At 41.2% G+C, this 19,464-nt stretch overlaps 1 protein-coding gene across 1 annotated transcript in view; it reads right to left on the bottom strand.

The window, feature by feature from the left end:
- TAFA4 (TAFA chemokine like family member 4) overlaps positions 1 to 19,464 on the bottom strand; it is a 43,863-nt gene that overhangs the window by 3,189 nt on the left and 21,210 nt on the right. The window contains 2 exon segments of the mRNA XM_050312918.1: positions 2,194 to 2,277; positions 6,409 to 6,564. Of these exon segments, the coding sequence (XP_050168875.1) occupies positions 2,194 to 2,277; positions 6,409 to 6,564 (240 nt within the window).

Genomic DNA, 19,464 nt, shown 5'->3' with positions numbered 1-19,464 from the left:
ACGGTTTGGGCTACTGGCCTGACAGTTCATATAGTCCTCTTTGTGTAAAATTTTAATAATACACTTCATAAATATTTTGCTGCTTGATCTGAGACAAACCTTTGCTTCATTTTCAAAATAAAAAACTAAGTTATATCATACTTTGCTTTTCCCCTGTTAACAATGGAAATTTTCTTTCCATTCTGTTTTCCTTCCAGTTCAAAAACACTGAACTTGAGTGCCACAAGATTCTGTTCCGAATCTGAAGCTACCATTGCTCATTATATTCGTGCAACTACTATATCTTGGTTGACAGAGAAAACCACCCACAAGACAGGCAAAATACCTGCAGGGGAAATATGGGTGCCAGGACAGATTCTGTAGCACAGCTTTTGCTGTCTAGCAAGCAGATGAGCTTGTCATCCTGGGTTTCCTTGGTACAGGAGAGACAAAGAAATACTCATGGGAACATTCTTGTGGGTGAGCACAGCCATGCTGTGAGATCACCCATTTCTCCCCCACGTGACTTGAGAGAATCCTAAAAACTCAGCTTGGATGCTTGGATGGAAATATTCCTGCAGCTGGGAAGAATGAATCCCAGTGAATCCCCTCAGATTCACACCTCAGCTCGAATGCCAGTTGTTTACTTATCCTAGCCCTCAGAGAAATCTCCTATGGTGATAAAAACTAACACAAAATGCACTCCATATCCCAGCAAAATAGAGGAAGAGTTTAGTGAAACAACGTTTGCCCTCATATTGCTACACCCTGCCCTCTCTAAGCCCCACACAAACTCACAGGAGTTGATGAATTTGCACAGGTCTAATTGCAGGCAGGATGATTTGTCCCACTCCAGCTTTATAAAGACATCCCTAAACTCATCAGAATGCAATGCCATAGTCTGTACTTCACTGGTTGCAGTATTTGTCATGGGTAATAAAATAAACGACCCGTGCCAAATTCACCCTTCTACCAGTGAACTCCCACTGACTCAGGCTGCCTCTTTTCCCTGAGTAAGAGCAAAAGTCACCAACATGGTGTGTATGATTCATGTGGTCAGTTGATCTCAGTGAACTAAAAAGGCAAATTTTCACAGCAAGGAAGAGGCAGCTGCATGAATGAAGACTTGACACGTCCGGCCTTCAGTCACCAGTGACAACATAAAGCTCCTTTTCCGCCCCTCATCCTTCTGGTATCTACTGAGGATGTCAAGGGTTTTTCAGTCTGGTTGGATTGGCCAGATTTTTTCAGTGAGCCTGACATTGTGCAATGTCTGTAACTGGGCTTCAGATTGCTAGTATCACAACACAGCTGCCCAAACCTTCTAATGTTCCCCTCTCCCATCCTGAAATTAGTGCAGTTTTCATTCCTTAGAACAGCCATTATTAAACAACATTTGGTGACAGTATTTGCTTATTAACTCAGACTGTAACCTAATCAACAACATTCAGTCCCAGCTAGAAGAGGCTGTAAAAGGAAAAGCTGAGCATATGTCTCTCCTTGCTGTTGCCTGCTAAAGACTCCTGGTTTATGACATATTTAGACATGCAGTTTGCTGTGACTTGCTGAACTTCGATGCACTGAACTCATTTTAAATTGTTAAGCAGACAGAGGAACATGATATTTGCTCTCTGCTGGCCATTATTTAAGAAATAACATAACACAGCAAAGGGTTGTTTTGGGTTTTGTTAAAAACAGGCCATCTACAGGATGGTCTGTAATTAGAAATGATCTGAACCAACCTGATTTCCAGTCGTGCTCAGTGTCACACAGTTCCTGCTGCCATCAGTGTAGGTTCTCAGCAATTCCCAAGCCATGCTGGTACTTTCTAAAGTTAAACGGGCTTTCCAGTAGCACAGGAATTTACCAGTGTCACCTAAAGTTAAACATGGAGCAATGTACTCCATCTGCAAATTGAAGAACTGATCCTGGAACATGATTATCCCTCTAGCACTGGTCACAACAGAATAATTACTTTGCCCACTAGAGACTGAAGCAGGGTCTTCTTCAGTTTGACTCCAGGAGTGAAGGGGCTGTTCTGACCCTCCCTGAGAGCAATTACATTAATCACTGCTTCCCAAAACACTGTGGAGGCTGGTACTGATGCTCACACCCACAGATGCAATGCCATAAGCAAGAGCCACCTTGAAATATAGGCCATCTCTGTACTTGCCTTTGTGGTTTTGACTTTATTTCCACTGCTGCAAGACCAACCTGAATAGTCTGGTAGTACTTTACAGTCCTCTCCATCCAAACAGGGGTTCATATGACACCACCACTTCTGTAGGACAATGGAAGCTAGAAACAGGAGAGAGAAACAGGACAGAATATCTTCATTACTATTGGTTTTAGCAGGGAGGTTTGTCTGTGCCATCTTGAATTGCTTGGTTTCAAAAGGCAGCACCAACAATTACTGTTTTAACAGTGAATCACACAGAGTGCTTTTGAGCTAAAAAGGTGGCTAAAACACTTCTCCAGCCCTCAGAAGGGTAAATGCCATATGCAAATGGTGAAGACAGGCAAGCACCACCAGAGACTGACTCCAGCATTTGAATTGACCTCTGGAAGGGCCTTTCCATCTCCACTGACTACAAAAATTACTTGCCTCCTTCATTTACATGCTTCAGTCAAGTACCTGCTGCAAGGTGGAATGAAGCTGAGGCTTCCTGTTTAACCCAGATATGCATATGCAAGACTGGAGGTAGAAATGCCAGTTTCTCCCTTCACTGGGTGAGAAAATGGAATTGCACAGAGATATAACCACATGAGGTCTGTCAGCAAATAGGGCAGGTAAGAATGTGGAAACCACTGGCAAGCATTAGATTATCAACTAAAAATCTACTTGCAGTTACAGTGCCAGTTTTGCAAAATGTTTTGGAAGACTACAGTAGTACACCTTAACTGTGCAAATCTATTAATCTTCTACACTTAAGCCAATTTCTATTGATAAGACCATGCCTGTTATTTTTACAAACTAGTCATGACTTTATGAAACTGCTGGTAAAAAGATATATACTTTCCCACAAACAGCTGCAAACATCTACATGCATTTCTCAGTTTTGCATCGTTCGTGGGACTTACCGAAACCCAGAAAATTATTACGAATTATGTCAGTTCACAATCCTACATAATTAGATTGAATTTCAAAATAAAATATGGTTTAAAATGTTGATTTAGCTAGTCTGCATTATGCCATTATGTGCACAAACTGTTGAACTGCATGCTTTAAAGGATAACACACTCAAAAGATATGAACAAAACTAACAGCCTACTTCAGGTAAAGCACTTCTTTCCTTTTAATTTTAAGGCATGTTTGTCAACCTTTAAATTAGGGTGACAAGCAGGTAAGATTGACATCAGGATATTGCTGAAGTGTTCATTCAATTATTTTGTTTTGCACTTTCACTCAAAGCCTATGTGAAAAGCACTGTGAAAAAATATCCTTCTGGAACAGCAGTTTGGCTTTCATAAACTAATCTTTCAGTCTCATAACGTTATAAAATCAGTGTATGAACGAGTGTGAACTTTCACCAGACGTTTGTATCTCAGATCATTTGCATTAATGCTGATTGATTGTTGACAAAGGGGGTGAAACTTGACTGTGCTTCAAAGGAGGTGAGGGATCATTCCCACTCCAGGCATATGGTCCAGCCATCTATTTTATCTCTGCTACTTTCTAAATTTATTCCAATTTCTATACCATGTTTATTTTAGGTAAACACAGAAGCCTGAGGGCACATGCACAGGCCTGTGAGGAGGCAAGAGATCCTGGCAGCAAACCAGCTGTGATTTCAGAGCTCTGCCTCAAAGCCAGCGAGTCCTGGGAGTCCTGGCTGCATCACCACAGCTCTGCACAGGAATGCTGGGAGCAGGGATGCAGTGACACACTGAGGCTTTGCCTGCACCCTGACGTGGGAATGTGCTTTCATATACCTCAAAACATAAGTTCAGATTCAGATCTGGAAGTCACCTGTTTCCTGCAGGTATCTAGAACCCCTTGTGCCTCAGTTACTCCGATAGCTCCTTTAGTTCCATGGATTCTCGTGGGATTCCTGAGGATCAGGCTGGCAAAACTCTAGTTACTGGCTGTCCAGAGGTGTTCTCCAGAGAATGATTTCTCCTTAGAATGCCCACCAGCCCCACAGAGCCAAGGACATGCTGTCACTGCCCCACTGGGCAGCAGCACGATTTTTGTCAGCTTGTTTGGCAGTTTTTGTGGGGCTCTGTTTTTTAAAGAAAAACAAAACAAATAAAACCCCCAAAACCAAATCAAAAACAAACAAACAAAAAAACCCCACAAACAACAAAGCAAAATAAACACCTGTGACATGGTCTGAAATAAAAGCCAGGAAATTTTCCTCCCTTTCTCCTTTCCTTCCTCTCACAAGCAGCCAAACTGGCGCAGCTCAGAGGCAGGAAACCTTCACTGAAGGAACAAGGGAGGAGAGATGGGGCAGAGAGGCCGAAGGAAAACTTCCTCAGAGAGCCCTGCTTTTGGCACCTTAGGGATTTCTTTCCCAGGCAGAAAGAGGGGTGAGGACAAGGTCACAAAGGGTGGAGTAAAAAAGCTGGTGTGCTGTGGTAGGGAGGGCTGGGTGATTCAAGGTAGGAACTACAGGTACCAACCACCATGTGCATGATCAGCAGCAGAGGGAGAGTTGCTGATCTGATGTAAATGATCAGTACTACTGGATAACATCTGAAGTTCAAAGAAAATAAAATAGTACCACAAGACAAGTGCTTTATAAAATCTTTTGGTTAGAAAAGTAACTCTATGCTTGGGGTATCTCCTTCCCTTTAAACTCAGGGCAAACTATAGGCAAATTAAGCAGGCATGCATTCAGGAAAAATGTGCTGAAAAAGAAAACTAAATATCTGTATCAGATTGTAATATGCAAATTCAAGACACAACTGTTTCAGGCTTTCACAGTGTAGAAACCTACTGAAGGATATGTATAGAGTGGGAGAAAACACATCTAATCCTGGGGCTAAGGATAGAGAGTGAGTTCTGTGGCACAGAAACTATAACTGTAGTCCCACATGCCTGCAAAAATAAGTGAAATCTGCTAAAGCACTACCCTAAGGGGTGAGGGGGAATCAAAGGCTTCTACTTTAAAAATCAAAATCTTATATTCATAATATTATGTTGCATTTAATTTCAAACTATACTTTAAGAAAAAAAACAGCTACAAAATTCCTTCAGCAATTATTGATTCAATCAAGTTTCTGCAATATTTATAGAATTCTGCCATAGAATGACAGTTTTACCTTTGCCATCCTTAAATTAGTTTAAAATAATGTCTGACTTCTATTACCTGTTACATGTAACAGCATTTCTGCTGTTTGATGTGTCACCTAAAAATACAGAGGATATTTCTGATATAACAAGAAAACTCCCTAACAAATTGCCCAGTTAAAGTTGATTGTATTCCTGAATTACAAGGCATGAAAAGACCAAGCATCTAAAAAATAGAAAAGAAAAATCTACTTTCTTCAATATCTTCTTTGAGAACCTCATAATAAGTTGAGTTTTTTTAAATAAAGAACAGATTCACATGCACTTAGAGTTTTATGTTTGAAACTAAATATTTCTGAACACTAGATTAAAATTGGACTTTGAAGCTTTTGTTTTATTCTTGACTGAAATGGTTGCAATTTTATGCAAAAAGAATAAAAAGAGAAGAGACTTGCTTATAAAATAGAGAATACTGGTAACTTTGAGATTTAAAAAAAAATATATGTGTCTTGTAGACAGAGTAGCTTTACTACGTTAAGAACAAGAGCAGCATCCTGTCCATGGAGTAGACTAAGGCAACTGGGCCCCATTTTCCCTTCCCCAGGGAGGTGTCCTAGCTCAGACACTGTGTCCTGTGCAGCCCTGTGCTTGCTTCACTCTCCAAACTCTGAAATACTTGGGATTGCCACACATGGAACTGAATAGACTTGGGGCATCATTGTAGCACTGGTGTCCAGTGTAAGAGCCCATTATGCACATTAAATGGTGAAAAGAGAACAGCTCTCAATATCAGATGTCCAAGCACTATCTGCATGCCCAGCCTTGGGGTTGCATTTATTATCTGTTGAGTTTTAGCCAAGCTCCTCTGTCTTAAGACACCTGGAAGAGTTAATACCCTAAGCTCGAATTTCTTGGCTTATGCAGTTTTCGGACTAGTTTTAAAGGAGAATTCTTGTGTGGAAAAAATTAAGGAGCTTTATTGGCACAGACACAAAATGGGCTAGTACATATATTAAGAGGATTAATTACACCGAGATTTATGCACAGACTCATTATCATCAACGCGCAGAGATGTTTCCAAAATTAACAAAAGGAAAGGATTATGCTTTAGAGGCAGTGGGAAGTCAAACATCAAGGAGACTGAACTCCTCAAACAATCTTAATGAACCACGAGCGAGCAGGAGGCTGCTTACCTTCCACACACGAGGGCTGGGCCCGTGTCGTCCCAGCCACCTGCCCCGGGAAGCAGGAACACTTCACCGTCTGGGATCGCTCCTCGATCCGGTTCTTATTGCAGCAACGGTGCACGGCCACAACCTCACATGTCCCTTGCTTGACCTGGTGCTGGCCTAGTAAATGCAGAGACAAACGATGGAGAGCAAAAACAAAACATCGGCGCGCAAAGGAAGAGACATTTCCTGCAGTCCCGCGAGGTGCTCATTCCCCCCAGTGTCAGCCTAAATCCCAGGAAGACAAAGAGGCAAAGCATCTTGTAGGATCTGGCTCATTCCTTGAGTTTATCCTATTCCTCCTAACAAAGATTAGTTCATCATAAGTCAATTTTTCAGTCTATCTTCCCTGGGCTTTACAAAGCCAGGGGGAGAAAAGGAGGTTGGAGAGGTCAATTAGATACGAAGACAAGACATGCAGACAGAACACACCCTCCCTTCCTTTGGCTTCCTGTGTTCCATTAGGTTTGATATTCAATTCTTTCCCTTCATAAATAGACAGGATAATATTTAATGCAGGAGAAACTTATCTTAAACAGTAGGGAAACTTTCCAACACAACAACATGTAAGCACTGCCTGTTGCTTGCAGACAACAAGAACAAGGCAGGCTGAAAAGCTGCCATGGACAGTCAAGTTTTGTCAAAAAAGAAAAGAAAAACACCCAAATGTATGGATTTCTCAAGTTCCCTCCTAGAACATTCTGAATAAACCTGTGATAAATATTCTATAAATATTCTATGCTCACGAGTGCATTTCCTCACAATTCCCTGTCCCTTATTTCTCTGAGGTTATTTTCCCCATCTGACCTCACTGCTCCTTGCACCTGACCCTTATCCTCCACTGCCAGACTTACTCTCTGCCCTGCCTAAAACCCTTTCTCAGAAACTCCACAAACCCCTCTCCTCTTTGCATAAGTCCTTTCCACGTCCTCACTTCCCTGAACAGCCTTCAAGTGCTTCATCTTGCATTTGTCTTGTCCTATTTAGAGCAGAGCCTTGGAAGGCTCTTATCTGTGTTTGTAAAGCACCTTGTAAATTAACAGCACTACAGAACAGGGGGAGTTATTTCATAAGTGAGCTAGACAGAGAGACAAGGCTGAGAATAATAAAAATAGTCACCATCAAAGCAGTACAGGCTCCTGATATGAGAAGAGACAACAGCACAGTTATTGGTGTAGGTGTGGCTGATATCAAAGGCACAGAGACTCAGGAAAGGCAGGGGAAAGGGAGAGCACTCTTCAGGAACAGACAATCCTCCAAGTGGCAAACAGGAGGCTTTTCACTATTCACTCCAGGTTTGCTCTGTTTGGGGTTTGTTGTTTGGAATGGGGTGGTTTTTTTTGGTTTCTGGATTTTTTTTTCTTTTTTTACAAAATCTGTTGCTAACTAATATCAAACACAGTTTATCAGCAGACTGAATTTTCATGCAAGCACCTAACATCCATATCATAATAAACTTGGAAAAAATGAAAAAAGCTACTAGTCCCTAGGACAGTACCTTCTCTGTAAGTCAGTAGGGAAAACAAATACAGAGAAGACAAGGTAAATTGGCCACTTCATTCCAAATTATGGTTCCACACAACACCTTGCATGACAAGGCTTGGCTTGGACTTAATAAGGTGGCACGGGGTTCTGATAGAAAAGATTTGTAAAAGTAGGTTGTTAATTTAAGAGAGTGTATTTATTTAATTATCTCTGCATTAGATCTACAGCCTGAGCCAAAACTCTTTGGAGTAAACAGGAAAAACTTCCATTAGTTTCCTACAGTGCTTACTGTGGTGATCCCTGCGTTCACTGGAGTCAACAACAAAATTTCTATTGACTTCAGGAGAGAAAGGTCACTTTGGACTGTCTCTTGAGAAGGAGATTTTATAATGGAGGGAAGAAAAAGCAAAAATTTTGAACTGCCCAGGCCACATGTTTGCCATGTATCTCATCTGAAAGACCAAGTGGCCAGGTCTTCATTTTAATTAAAGTCATTAGTCACCAGATATCAGATGCCAAGATAAGAGTAGAAGTCTTTTTTCCAGACAGTACATCATAAGGATGGACCAGATCCAGCTCCAACAATCAGTATGTAGCTGCAAGAATATCTGTTTTCAAGCTCAAATCCTGCTTCCCTCAGGTGAAGAGTCCTGTTAAGCCAACACCAAAAGAAATCAAACAGGTTGGCCCCAAAAACCTGGGGCTGTCTTTCAATTTTGTTGTTTGAATTTTAAAGCAGTGACAGCTCTGCCCTGAAGTACCAGGAGCCAACAGAGACACTGCTGTTTGCAGAAGGCAGGATTAAGTCACCTCATCAGTGCACCCTTTGGTTTAGTAGCTGTTTTGGTGTCACTTGTTCACGCTTTGCAGCTACACAGGCAGGTGAGAGGAGGTGTCCCCTCTTTATCTGCTGGCAGAGGTGGGATGTTAAGGGTTGAAAGCACCCAAAGGAAGACAGAGCTCTCCTCCCTTGTCCCCAGTGCACAGCTCTTAAGGAGCAGAACACTAAAGGAACTAAAAAGCCACAGACATCTGCATGCATCATTTGCATTAATTGGATTGCCCTTGTAATAGTCTTTCCCCTCCTACATGTTCTCATCAATATTTCCTCCTGCTTGTTCACACACACATCTTAACACTTTTTATCCTGCTGAACACCATACACATTTCTTAATATTCAGACCCATCTGTGAACAGGTGCGGAACAAGTGCTGAGGGTTAACCTGGTGGCTTCTGGTCCTGTTTTTGCCAGCTTTCAGCAACCTTGAGGATAAGCACTCTCCTTTGCTGAGTGGTTTTTACACTTAAGAAAAATCACAGGATATCTTAACCAACCACCAACTCAGTCTATTGCTACCAACATCTGCTGAGGCCTGTTGTGTCTGCATTCAGGTGCCCAAAGGCAGCAAAAAGAAGGTATATAAGAATACTCTCCTGAATGTTTTACTGTTCATCTTGTACTAAATAAACCCTCATCTCAGGTTTAAAGTACATTCAATGTACAGCTTGAGAGTGTACTGACAGAAACACTCAAGAACAGCCTTAGAGTGTTTTATAACTGATGGAGTCCCTGGAAGCCAAGTCATTTGAGGAGCAGGGACTGAAGAGCTTTTAAAATATGAAGATCACAGTAAGTGAATTCTACACCAGACACATCAGGAAAGCCATTTCAGGGAGAACTGCAGTGAGGGAACGGGACAAAGCCAGGCTGTGGAGAGCAAAGCCCATAAATTCATAGCTCATCACCTGTAAACCTATTCAGATCTGCAACTTCAGGGCTGTCAATATTTGTAGTTGAAATTCAGTTACACCTTCACATTTAAATAAGAGAACTCTCCAAAGAGACCTACATTTTACCAGAGAAAGGTTCCTGTCATGGAACACCTCCCAGATATCAAGGACAGAACATCTGCCAGCCGGGCACTGCAGAGGATGGGGAATGAGGGTTGGAACCTGTGGGGCTCTGGGTTACCTCTGAGCAGGAGTTTGGCACATGTGTTGTTATCCATATCCCAATTTCCATACAGTTCAGCTTCCCTAGAAATACCAGTGTTAATCACTGAGGACACTTTCCTTCTCTCTCCATAAAGGGCACAGACAGAATGGGACAGGACTCCCTAATGGAAGCAACCTCCAGGACACTCCCTGTTGTGAATTTTCCTGCCTTCCATTACGAGATACCTACAGATAACAACAGGCCTCAGGTGCCCAAGTCCAGAATGCCTCTTAGTGACCTCAAGGAGTGGCCAAATGAGTGTTCTGTGACCATTTCTTTGTTATCTGTAGGGTTTTCAGCCCAGAAGGATGTACCCTGCAGAGCTGAGAAACAACCCCCAGAGTACTTAGAGCACACAGCCATCATCACTGAAAAATAGGAAAGTACAAGACAGGAAATTATTGGCTTTCACATTACAAGCCAGCACAAGTGTTGTGAGTAGAGTTGACTCAATAATCACCACTGAACTGTTTATTCTCAGTTTAATACTTTCTTTCAACTAACGTACTGGACAAGACCGTATTTTCACCTTCTTCCTAGAAGTCAGAGGGCAGATACTTAATTAAAGCTTCTAAAACTCTTCAAAATGCTCAAATGAAAAGAGGGAAATACAATTATTGTTAATAAAATATCAAACACTGTAGTGCCGTGCTTCAGAACTACAAGGAGCTTATCAAAGAAAGAGGAAGGTTTTCAGAAGGTTGCTAACCAAATCTGTCCACATCCTTTTCATCTCTGAGACTAATCCTAATCACTCCCAAGGAGTGCTGTTCCAATGCAATATACATGCAGGCAGCATGCCTCCATCAGAAATTCTGAGCAACCTCCTCTTTTGCTACTTTCTTAGCTAAGAAGCCCAAGGAAAAGACAGATTTAAAGGGAATTTTTATCTCTGTTTCATAAGTTGCCACTTCTGATGAAGACAGCAACTGTACTGTGGAGAGCAGAACATCTTGGGAGTAGGACAACACGAGCCCAGCTCAGCACATTCCTCAGAAAGCCTCAAAACCAACGAGACTGGTCTGCACAAAATCAACTGCATCATTTATTTAAAGGGTAAGAGGATGGCTGTCAATAGGAAGATGAACAGCTTTGGAGCCAAACATTGCAGACATCATTAGGAGAAACACTGATGCTGTTTGGAAGGGGAAGGCACTCTAAAATGTTGGTGCCAGTTCATCATCTGTTCTGCCTTCATTTCATGCTGGCTTTTGCTTACAAATATGTGAACTTGCAGAAGTACACACCAAAAGGCAAATATTGTTAGAAAAACACATATATTAAAGGAAATAACATTTGCTATTTTTCATATTATTTACCAAACATATTTACAAGACCCTCTCCAGCTCAGGGGGTGCTTTGGGGTTTTTTTTTGGGGGGGGGAAGCAGAGGAGGGGTGTTTTTAAAGATAAAAACTCTTCTCAAGAGAATAAGCTAGAAGTCATTGAGAGGTGAAATTAACACACCATCTTCTAGGCTGAGAATTTCAGCAGAACTTTATTACCATTCCATCAGCCACTGGATTTTTTTCATAGTTTCACATTCACGTCATAAGGTTCTGACTTAAATGTTCTTCCTCCTCAAGGATATAGACTAGATTTAGATAGATAGATAGATAGATAGATAGATAGATAGATACTCTTTCTTATAAATTGTCTCTGCATATAGAAATCATTCCAGTTTCACTTTTAAGGTTTAAACTTTGAACCTGTTGGCAATAAGAGACTGCTCAGAGATAGTCCAGAACTGCCATAAAATCCCAGTTCAACTACTCTAGAAATAAAGAGACAAGAAACAACTTCCCATAATCACCCGTCCCTGATAGCAGGCAAAGTCAGAGGTAACACACACACCAAGATACAAAAAAAAAAAAGGGAGCAAGGAATCCAGTTCACTATTGATTACTCTCACAATCATCAAACAGTAGTATTGTGATACCTAGAGCCAATATCTGTAACCAAAAAAAAGCAAACAAAGATACAATGGTCTTCCAGATGAAGAAACAGAGGTTAATGCTTCCACAATATGCAGGTTTCCAACCAGACTTTCTTTCTCATGGCCCATAAAGTTACAGCTTTTGTTCCAGTCAAGACATTTGTGCTTCATCACTTGTGGAAACCAGGAGTGTGGAATGTGCAAAATCACGGTCAGCATTTGAACTGGGGAACCAGGAAACCAGCCCTGAACCACTTCAACTTGTACAGGGTGAGAACTGACACCCGAGGTAAAAAGCAACTCTCAAAACAAGCAGCTAATTAGGGAGGAACCCTAGGGGTACAGGAGATGTAGCTTTGTATTTGAAAAAAGGTGAGTGACCTCAAACCCTGATAATGAGACCCAAAGAGTTAATAAAATCAAAAGCATAACCCTTCAGAGCAGGGGAAAGAACCTGCTGACACAGCTGCAGAGAACCATGTAACAGTGAATTCTTTGGTGAGTGTCAGAGGTCACATCCATATGGAGATTAAAGTCCGCTGGAATAAGTAGCGTAGGTGACCTTAGATCAGACACGAGCACTGAGACTTCTCCAAGGGATGAAGCATTAAATCTGAGCAGTCAATAAATCAAAACAGCTGAGAAGGTGCTGTAAATAGGGAAGGGAGGAGGGAGAAGCTGCTGCAAATGGAAAGGTGGATGAAGGGTGACCTGGAAGCAAAACCAAATTAAAACATGAGTGTCTCTACCCGCCAGAGTGCTACACTGAAGTCAATCAATAAGACCTGCCTTTCAGCTGGGCAGCAATATTCATCCTGCTTCTAGCACACGTATCACTTGTACAAATGAAATCTAAGAGCCTAAGACTTCATAACATCCCTCAGACTAAAGCAGTGCTAATCATTTCCTGTGGGGAACTTTCCGCTGTGTGGCTGTTTTAGGCGAGGCAGAGAAGAAAATACCAAGGAAAGATTCGGTTTTCAATCATAACTTGTAGCAAATGAGCCACACTGTGCTCTGTAATATAGAAGTATTTCCCATGTGTCCCATTAACATTCACTCTCGCTATTACATGCAGGGCACTCTTTTTCTCTCATTTATTCCTTCCTTCACAAATTTATCACGAGAGAAAGGGAAAAAGAATGAAACTATTCTCTAGAGAGATTTCTGCTTGCCTGAAGAAAGCAGGTAAGCACACATCCATACAGGCCAGGCTTACAGCTACTCACCAGTTTGTAAGCAAAAATTAAATTTTACGCCTCAATTGCGAGTGTTGTTGGCCTCTAAAAACAGGGCCGTTCTTGCCTAGGAAAGCAAATATAGCATACCTGGGACCACAGACTAGGAAAGACTGTACAACAATCTTGAAGAAATAAAAAAAAAAAAAAAAAGACTTAAAAACTTTTAAGTCTGTCTCTGACATGCAACAAAATATATTTTGAAGATTAGGCCTTGTGCCTTTCCGAGTATTCCTCCATCACCTGAAATGCCTAATGATCACTTTCGGCTTAGTTCTGTAAAACAAACATTTGTAATCTACTAAATACCAGAGGTATTTTTAACCCAGTTCAAGGTCGTTCATCAGACAAGAATGGTATTTGTTTAGAGAATATGAAACACTAATTGTCATCTAAGCCATTAGGCTCTGCAGATTAAGTAAATGGAAGCTGCCAGAAAACAAAGTAGATGTTTGGGAAAGAAGCATTCCCTTCATTTCGAGTAAAAATTGAATCTGTTTTCTCATGTCCAAGTAGAATCAGTAAAACCGGGGAGGGCAATCAAGGAAATGTTCCCTTTCAGTGCTCAAAACAGCTCACATTTTCAAAGTACAAAGAACTTCTGCTTTTCTGGGTTTGATTTTTTATTACAAAGGTGTGTTTTCCTCCTTAAATTAAATTAAATTACTTTTGTTGGATTGTAAAGTAACAGGACTCTGCCTGAATTTGGCAGTTATAGGTAGGTAAATAAATAATTATTCATTAGTTAATCCTCATTTAAGAATCTGCTCCAGAAGGATCCAGACGTAACTATTGTCATTAAATGCTGTAACTTTATCAAAGTTCTTCTGGTTGTCCTATTTGACAGTCTTAAAAGACTGACTTTGGCAGTGAATCTCTTTATACTAATTGTTCTATGTTTATTAAAATTATACAGCATCATTTGTTGCTACTGGAAGAATTCTCTTTTGCAAAAACCAGAACCAGCAGATAAGACTGTGAATTTGAATGATACATTTCACTGCTGAAGGGAGATGAAATTTTTATGCAATAGGCAAATCAGGCAAATGGAATTTTGGGGAATGTTACAAGCAATCAGATCAGTTAATGCACTGGGCACCAGATTATCCAATGGAATAGTCAAGGAAAGCATCACAGCAGTGCAAGATCCAGCTGCCAGTTAAGCAATAACAGGTCATAAAACTAAATGGCACAAATGCATTTTTAATTCTGAGTGCCATGAGCACTTTTAAGTGGTTTCAGCATGTGCAGACTGTACCCAACCTGGCTGAACAGTGAATGGAACTTAAGCTATTTTGATTACTATATTCATAAGTGCAAAACATAAGTGAGGTTTCCAGAATGTCAACAGACGTTTTGTCAGACAGCATTGTTGAATGATGATATATAGAAAAAAAGAACACTGCAGAGTACCACCACTTTATGTTACACTGTAACAGTAAAAGAGATAATAAATACATATAAAATACAGTCACAATGAAATAAAGTGAGAATCAGAACCTAGTAACAGCTTCCCATAGGCCCACATTTAGACTCATGACCCTGACTTACACTGGTAACAACAGAATAATGATTTAAAAGGTCAGAATTCAGAAACTGTGAGGGTCTGCACGTTTCCTATTTCACACTGATGACTCTCTGTCAAAGCTTCACCATTAATTCTTTTTCTTTTCAAGATTCTGCAGATCTCCTGAGCCTCTCAGCTTTCGCCTTTTAATCTTCTTTACCTAAGAATAAAGGTTCAAGTCCAAAATTCTAACATTTCAGCTGCAAAGAAAAATCCCAGAGAGGTGCAGTTCAAAGAGCCAAAGCTGGAGATATGTGTTCAATAACTGGGTGCTGCCACAACACACATTCTACACTGGTCTTTCACCTTATTGCCTCCATGTTATGTGGATTATTAACCCTCTGATCTTATGCAGCAAAAGCTGTTTTTACAGTCAGTATATGGCTTGTTCTACCCAAATACAGCTTTTTTTCATTTGGTGACCAGCAACAGTAAAGATATTTCACCCAGGCTTACAGTGTGAGTTGCTACAAAAAAAGCTGTGTGAATCAGTAAAAACAGAGGGCTAACAGGCTTTTCTCAAAATTGGAAGAACTGTATGTTAAGACATTCCTTTCCTGTTCCACACATCCCCTTCCGAGCACCCAGGAAGCCAACTCTTCTTCCATTCTTATTAAAATTGACAGTCCTTAACGATGATTAGGTAGAATATCCGTCTTAATTCAGCTTGAAATGAAAAGTTAAAATATAAAACTGAAGCCACTGTATCCTGCAATTTGTACAAGAGGAGCAGACTGAAGAATAACATCAAAAGCCTCCCTCCGTACCATGTCGGAGCTTTGACAGAAAGAGACTACAAATCTGGGAGAAAGTCTGACAGTTTGATCCTCAAATCTTACTCAATCCTTACTGTCATCACTCAGAGCACAAAGAAGGCTCTTGACTCTTTTAGATTATTGCATTTGGAAGGAGGTTTTGTGCCATGAGATGGAAATTTGCTCCCCGATATCCAAGCACATTTATTTCCTAATGTAGCAGCTGCAACCATAGCATTTCCTTACACCTGTACATAACCAGACAGACACTGGCTTTGCTCCAGGACACTTGACAAAGCATATTTAGAGTGGAGGCTCAAAGGAGGTAGAATTGAAGGAGAAGTCTCAAATTCCCAAGGGCTTTTAAATGTCTGTCCAGTTCTTATGTTGGCAATGAAATCTACTTTAAATCAATGGAAATAAGATGTTTAAATAGCAGGAAGACTCTTGGATACCTTACTAGGTGTTGGGGGTGGGGAAAAAAAAAGGTCAGGCAGAAAAGGGGACACACTTCATTCACCACAGAAGAGAGGGACTGCTCTTTTATCAGGAAGACTTGTCATAACTGCAGAAATGGTGTAGGGAAATTGTCCCTCAAACATATCCCAGCCAGCTTGTCAGATCTGACAAACTTTTATTCATACCAGAAAACAACAGGCTTCCTTCACCTGGTGAATTTTCCCTTGGCCCTAATGAGACTATCAGCAAACGCAGAGATGAATTAGAATAGTCATTAAGGAGGCAGAGCATAAAAAATGAGCCACAGGAAAGGTCAGAGCAACGAGGGTGAATGAAGAAGAGCACGTGCCCTGTCACAACCACTGCAGATGTGAAGGAAACAACCAGGGGAGAGAAGCAGATGTTCCTGTTAAAGCTGTGCAAATTTGATGGCTGCTTTCAAGGATAATGGAGCAGCCATAGGTGGCAGGAGAGGACATGCCATTAACTTACACAGTGCTGGTTAGGCTCCCCCAAGAGCCATTGACTTTAACAGCAATGCTCCACCATCTCCCTTGTCTGAGAAAGTTTAAAGGTGACCTGGTAGAGTTGTCATTAGTTCCACTCCTTCCACAAAGATGGCATTCTAATTTAAACAGTTGGATTTTCTCTCTTGCAGTTTGCATGTTACTAAGCAGAACTTCTAACAGGTTTCTTCTGATCATACTCTCAAAAAATATTTCAAATCAACATTTCATGCTGGGTTTTTTTTTTTTACCTTTAAGAACTGTGTTGACTTTAACTCATTAAAAAACAGTTTCTGCTAGCGTGGTTGGCTTTTCTTGATCTCAAAACACACATTGCCTCACGTGCAAGATTAATTGTCAGAATGGTAACTGGTTTTGAAAATCCATGGACATTTTGAGGTTATACATTGAGTCCTTTTGGTACTTTCTTCAGCTCAGTGTCTCACCAGAGGCAGGATGAGGAGAACCAACAGGCATTGTTTGTGATAGCTGTCCTGCAGAGCAGCAGCTTCATAAAGGCACGTTCCTCTGCAAGACTCCTTGCTTGAAGATCCCGAGAATGCAAGAAGAGGTCAGTTTGATCTGCAGTGAACCACAGCAGCAGGAATCAGTGACAACTGCGTTGTTGCCACTGTTGACAGTGAGCCATGAGGTCCTTTAGTCTGTATGAGACACTCGCTGGACGGACCATGGAAAAGGACTTCCCTTCCAGCCATGCCTGTTCAACTCAGGCTGTTTTCAGAGCCTCCCAGGACACTGTGTGGTTGGACTGCCTCCTCACACTGTCCTTCGAGCCTGTAAACATGAACTTCCACCAGCCTCTCCTTTAAAGTGAACTACTGCACTGCCTCCCTCCTGTGCCCACGGCAGAGCACTCGTGTCTGACAGCACCATCAGTGCCCAGCAGGCAGCTCTCAGCAGCAGAGAAACTGCCCAGACTCACATTAATCTTACTCAGTCAGCACAACACAAGGAACAGCAGAAATTGTCTCCTATCTAGATGGGAGAGAAGGAGAGACAGCTAAAGAGAAAATCACACCCACAGTCATTTTTCTCTGGTGGATAGGTACCTACTAACAACCCTGAGATCTCCAGCTAATTTCAGACTAAGCACCTGTCTGATGGCACTTCCGAACACCACCAGGTAGATCTGGATTAGGAACAACGACCTTGAGGTAAAAGGCTCTGTATCTCATTACTAATCCAGCGAGGCTTCCTGATCTTGTGTGATTGCATCTTGTAATTATTTACAAGTGCCTCTTTTGAGCACAAGAAAATACAAGACTTTCTTTACAGTGACTATCCACCTTCTGAGCACACAAACCCGACCATTTGAGATCAAGCAACGTAATTAATGAATTGGTTTCTGCTCTACCACTTCTACAAAGAGAACTCAATTGTCAGCACGCTGACAGTCCTGGCTAGACCAGTTTAATTCTACCTTGGCAAACAGAACTTTTGAGGAGAATAATTCATCCACTTGGACTGCCATGACTTAACTTATTTAATGAAATAGTCTGAGTCTTATAATGTAAAAAGACCTACATTTCTACATTAATAAAAATATGAGTTTGCTTAAAAAAATTATAAAATTTTATTGTTAAAGAACAGGCATGGTGGTATTCAGCATGAAAACACTGAAAAAGAAATGGCTTTTTAAAAGTGACTTTTGTCACTTTATATATGATTTATTGCAGACAAGCTTCTGTTTAAATACTTCTAACAAAATCATTTACTTTTTACTTCTGTATTACATGGGAAATTTGTAATAATTTTAATTGCAGTCTCCAACAAGTTGCTTTTGAGAACCCAAAAACGGCAGCACAGAAGCTAAAGCAAAATTTCCTTCTATTTTTGGGCAAAGGTTAAGGGAGAGACAAAAAGTTTCTAAAAGTAGTATGAAAAAGTTATTTGGTTTAAAACAAGAAGATACAGTAAAAGATACATTCTGCTGTGAATCACTGGCTGTGATACACAAGATGTATCTAGGATGAATATTTTAACTCATGCTGAAATTGGTGGCAGATGGCCTGAGGTTATCATAAATATGTACACTTTGGAAATAGCCTTACTGAGAAGGTATCCAGCTTCAGCAACATAACCCCAGAAGAGTTCACTTACACACACAAAAGCAGGTTTCTCACTGTCATATTCCAAGCATTCTGTGCTCTGAGAAGCTGCAAAAAAACTGGAGCAGTTTGTTGATAGCCACCATGTTCATAATTTGATCTGGTCACGTATAGAGTATTCCTAACTCCCAAGTTACACAGAGGATTGGTTTACAAGGCTCAGCACCAGAGAGAACTGGACCTTCAGATATTAAAAACATCCAGCCCTTCACCTAAGATATCCTACTTTTGCTGAAGGAAATTTGACATGCAAGTTTCCTAAAAAAGCAAGAAGTACCAGAACACACATCCCTTCCTGGCACTCACAGTTCCACACAGGGTGACTAAAAGACACATTTCAGCATCACCTTTTCCTCAGGGACTATTTTAACTTTAACACATCCTAGAGGCAAGAGCTGAACCACTAAACCCTCACAAGGATGCAATTCCCCCAGATACCATGACAACTCCAACGAAGGTAAAATCTACGTGAGAGTCCCCAAGCCACACATTCTGCATTGGCTGTGGATGGGACAGTCGAAGAAAAGTGTGATAGTCCTAGAAACTCCAGATCAGAGAATGGTTTGGATTGGAAGGGACATTAAAGATCATCTAGTTCCAACCCACCTGCCACAGGAAGGGACACCTTCTGCTATCCCAGGTTGCCCCAAGCCCCATCCAACCTGACCTTGAACACTCCCAGGGATGGGGCAACCACAACTTCCCTGGGCAACCTTTCCCAGTGCCTCATCTCCTTCACAGAAAAGAGTTTCTTCCTAATATCCAATCCAAACCTACTCTCTGTCAATTTGAAGCCATATCCCCTCATCCTGCCACTGCACACCCTTGTGAATAGTCTCTCTCCATCTTTCTCACAGGCTCCCTTCAGTTCTCAGGAGGATTTCTCTGCTGCCTCTCCACAAAGCCCACACAGGACACAGCACACAGTGTTTTGATGGACCCAGCTGGCA

This window comes from Myiozetetes cayanensis, unplaced genomic scaffold, assembly GCF_022539395.1.
Source record: "Myiozetetes cayanensis isolate MyiCay16 unplaced genomic scaffold, myiCay2020 scf18, whole genome shotgun sequence".
Lineage (NCBI taxonomy): Eukaryota > Metazoa > Chordata > Aves > Passeriformes > Tyrannidae > Myiozetetes > Myiozetetes cayanensis.
This window is presented reverse-complemented; position numbering and strand designations above follow the sequence as displayed.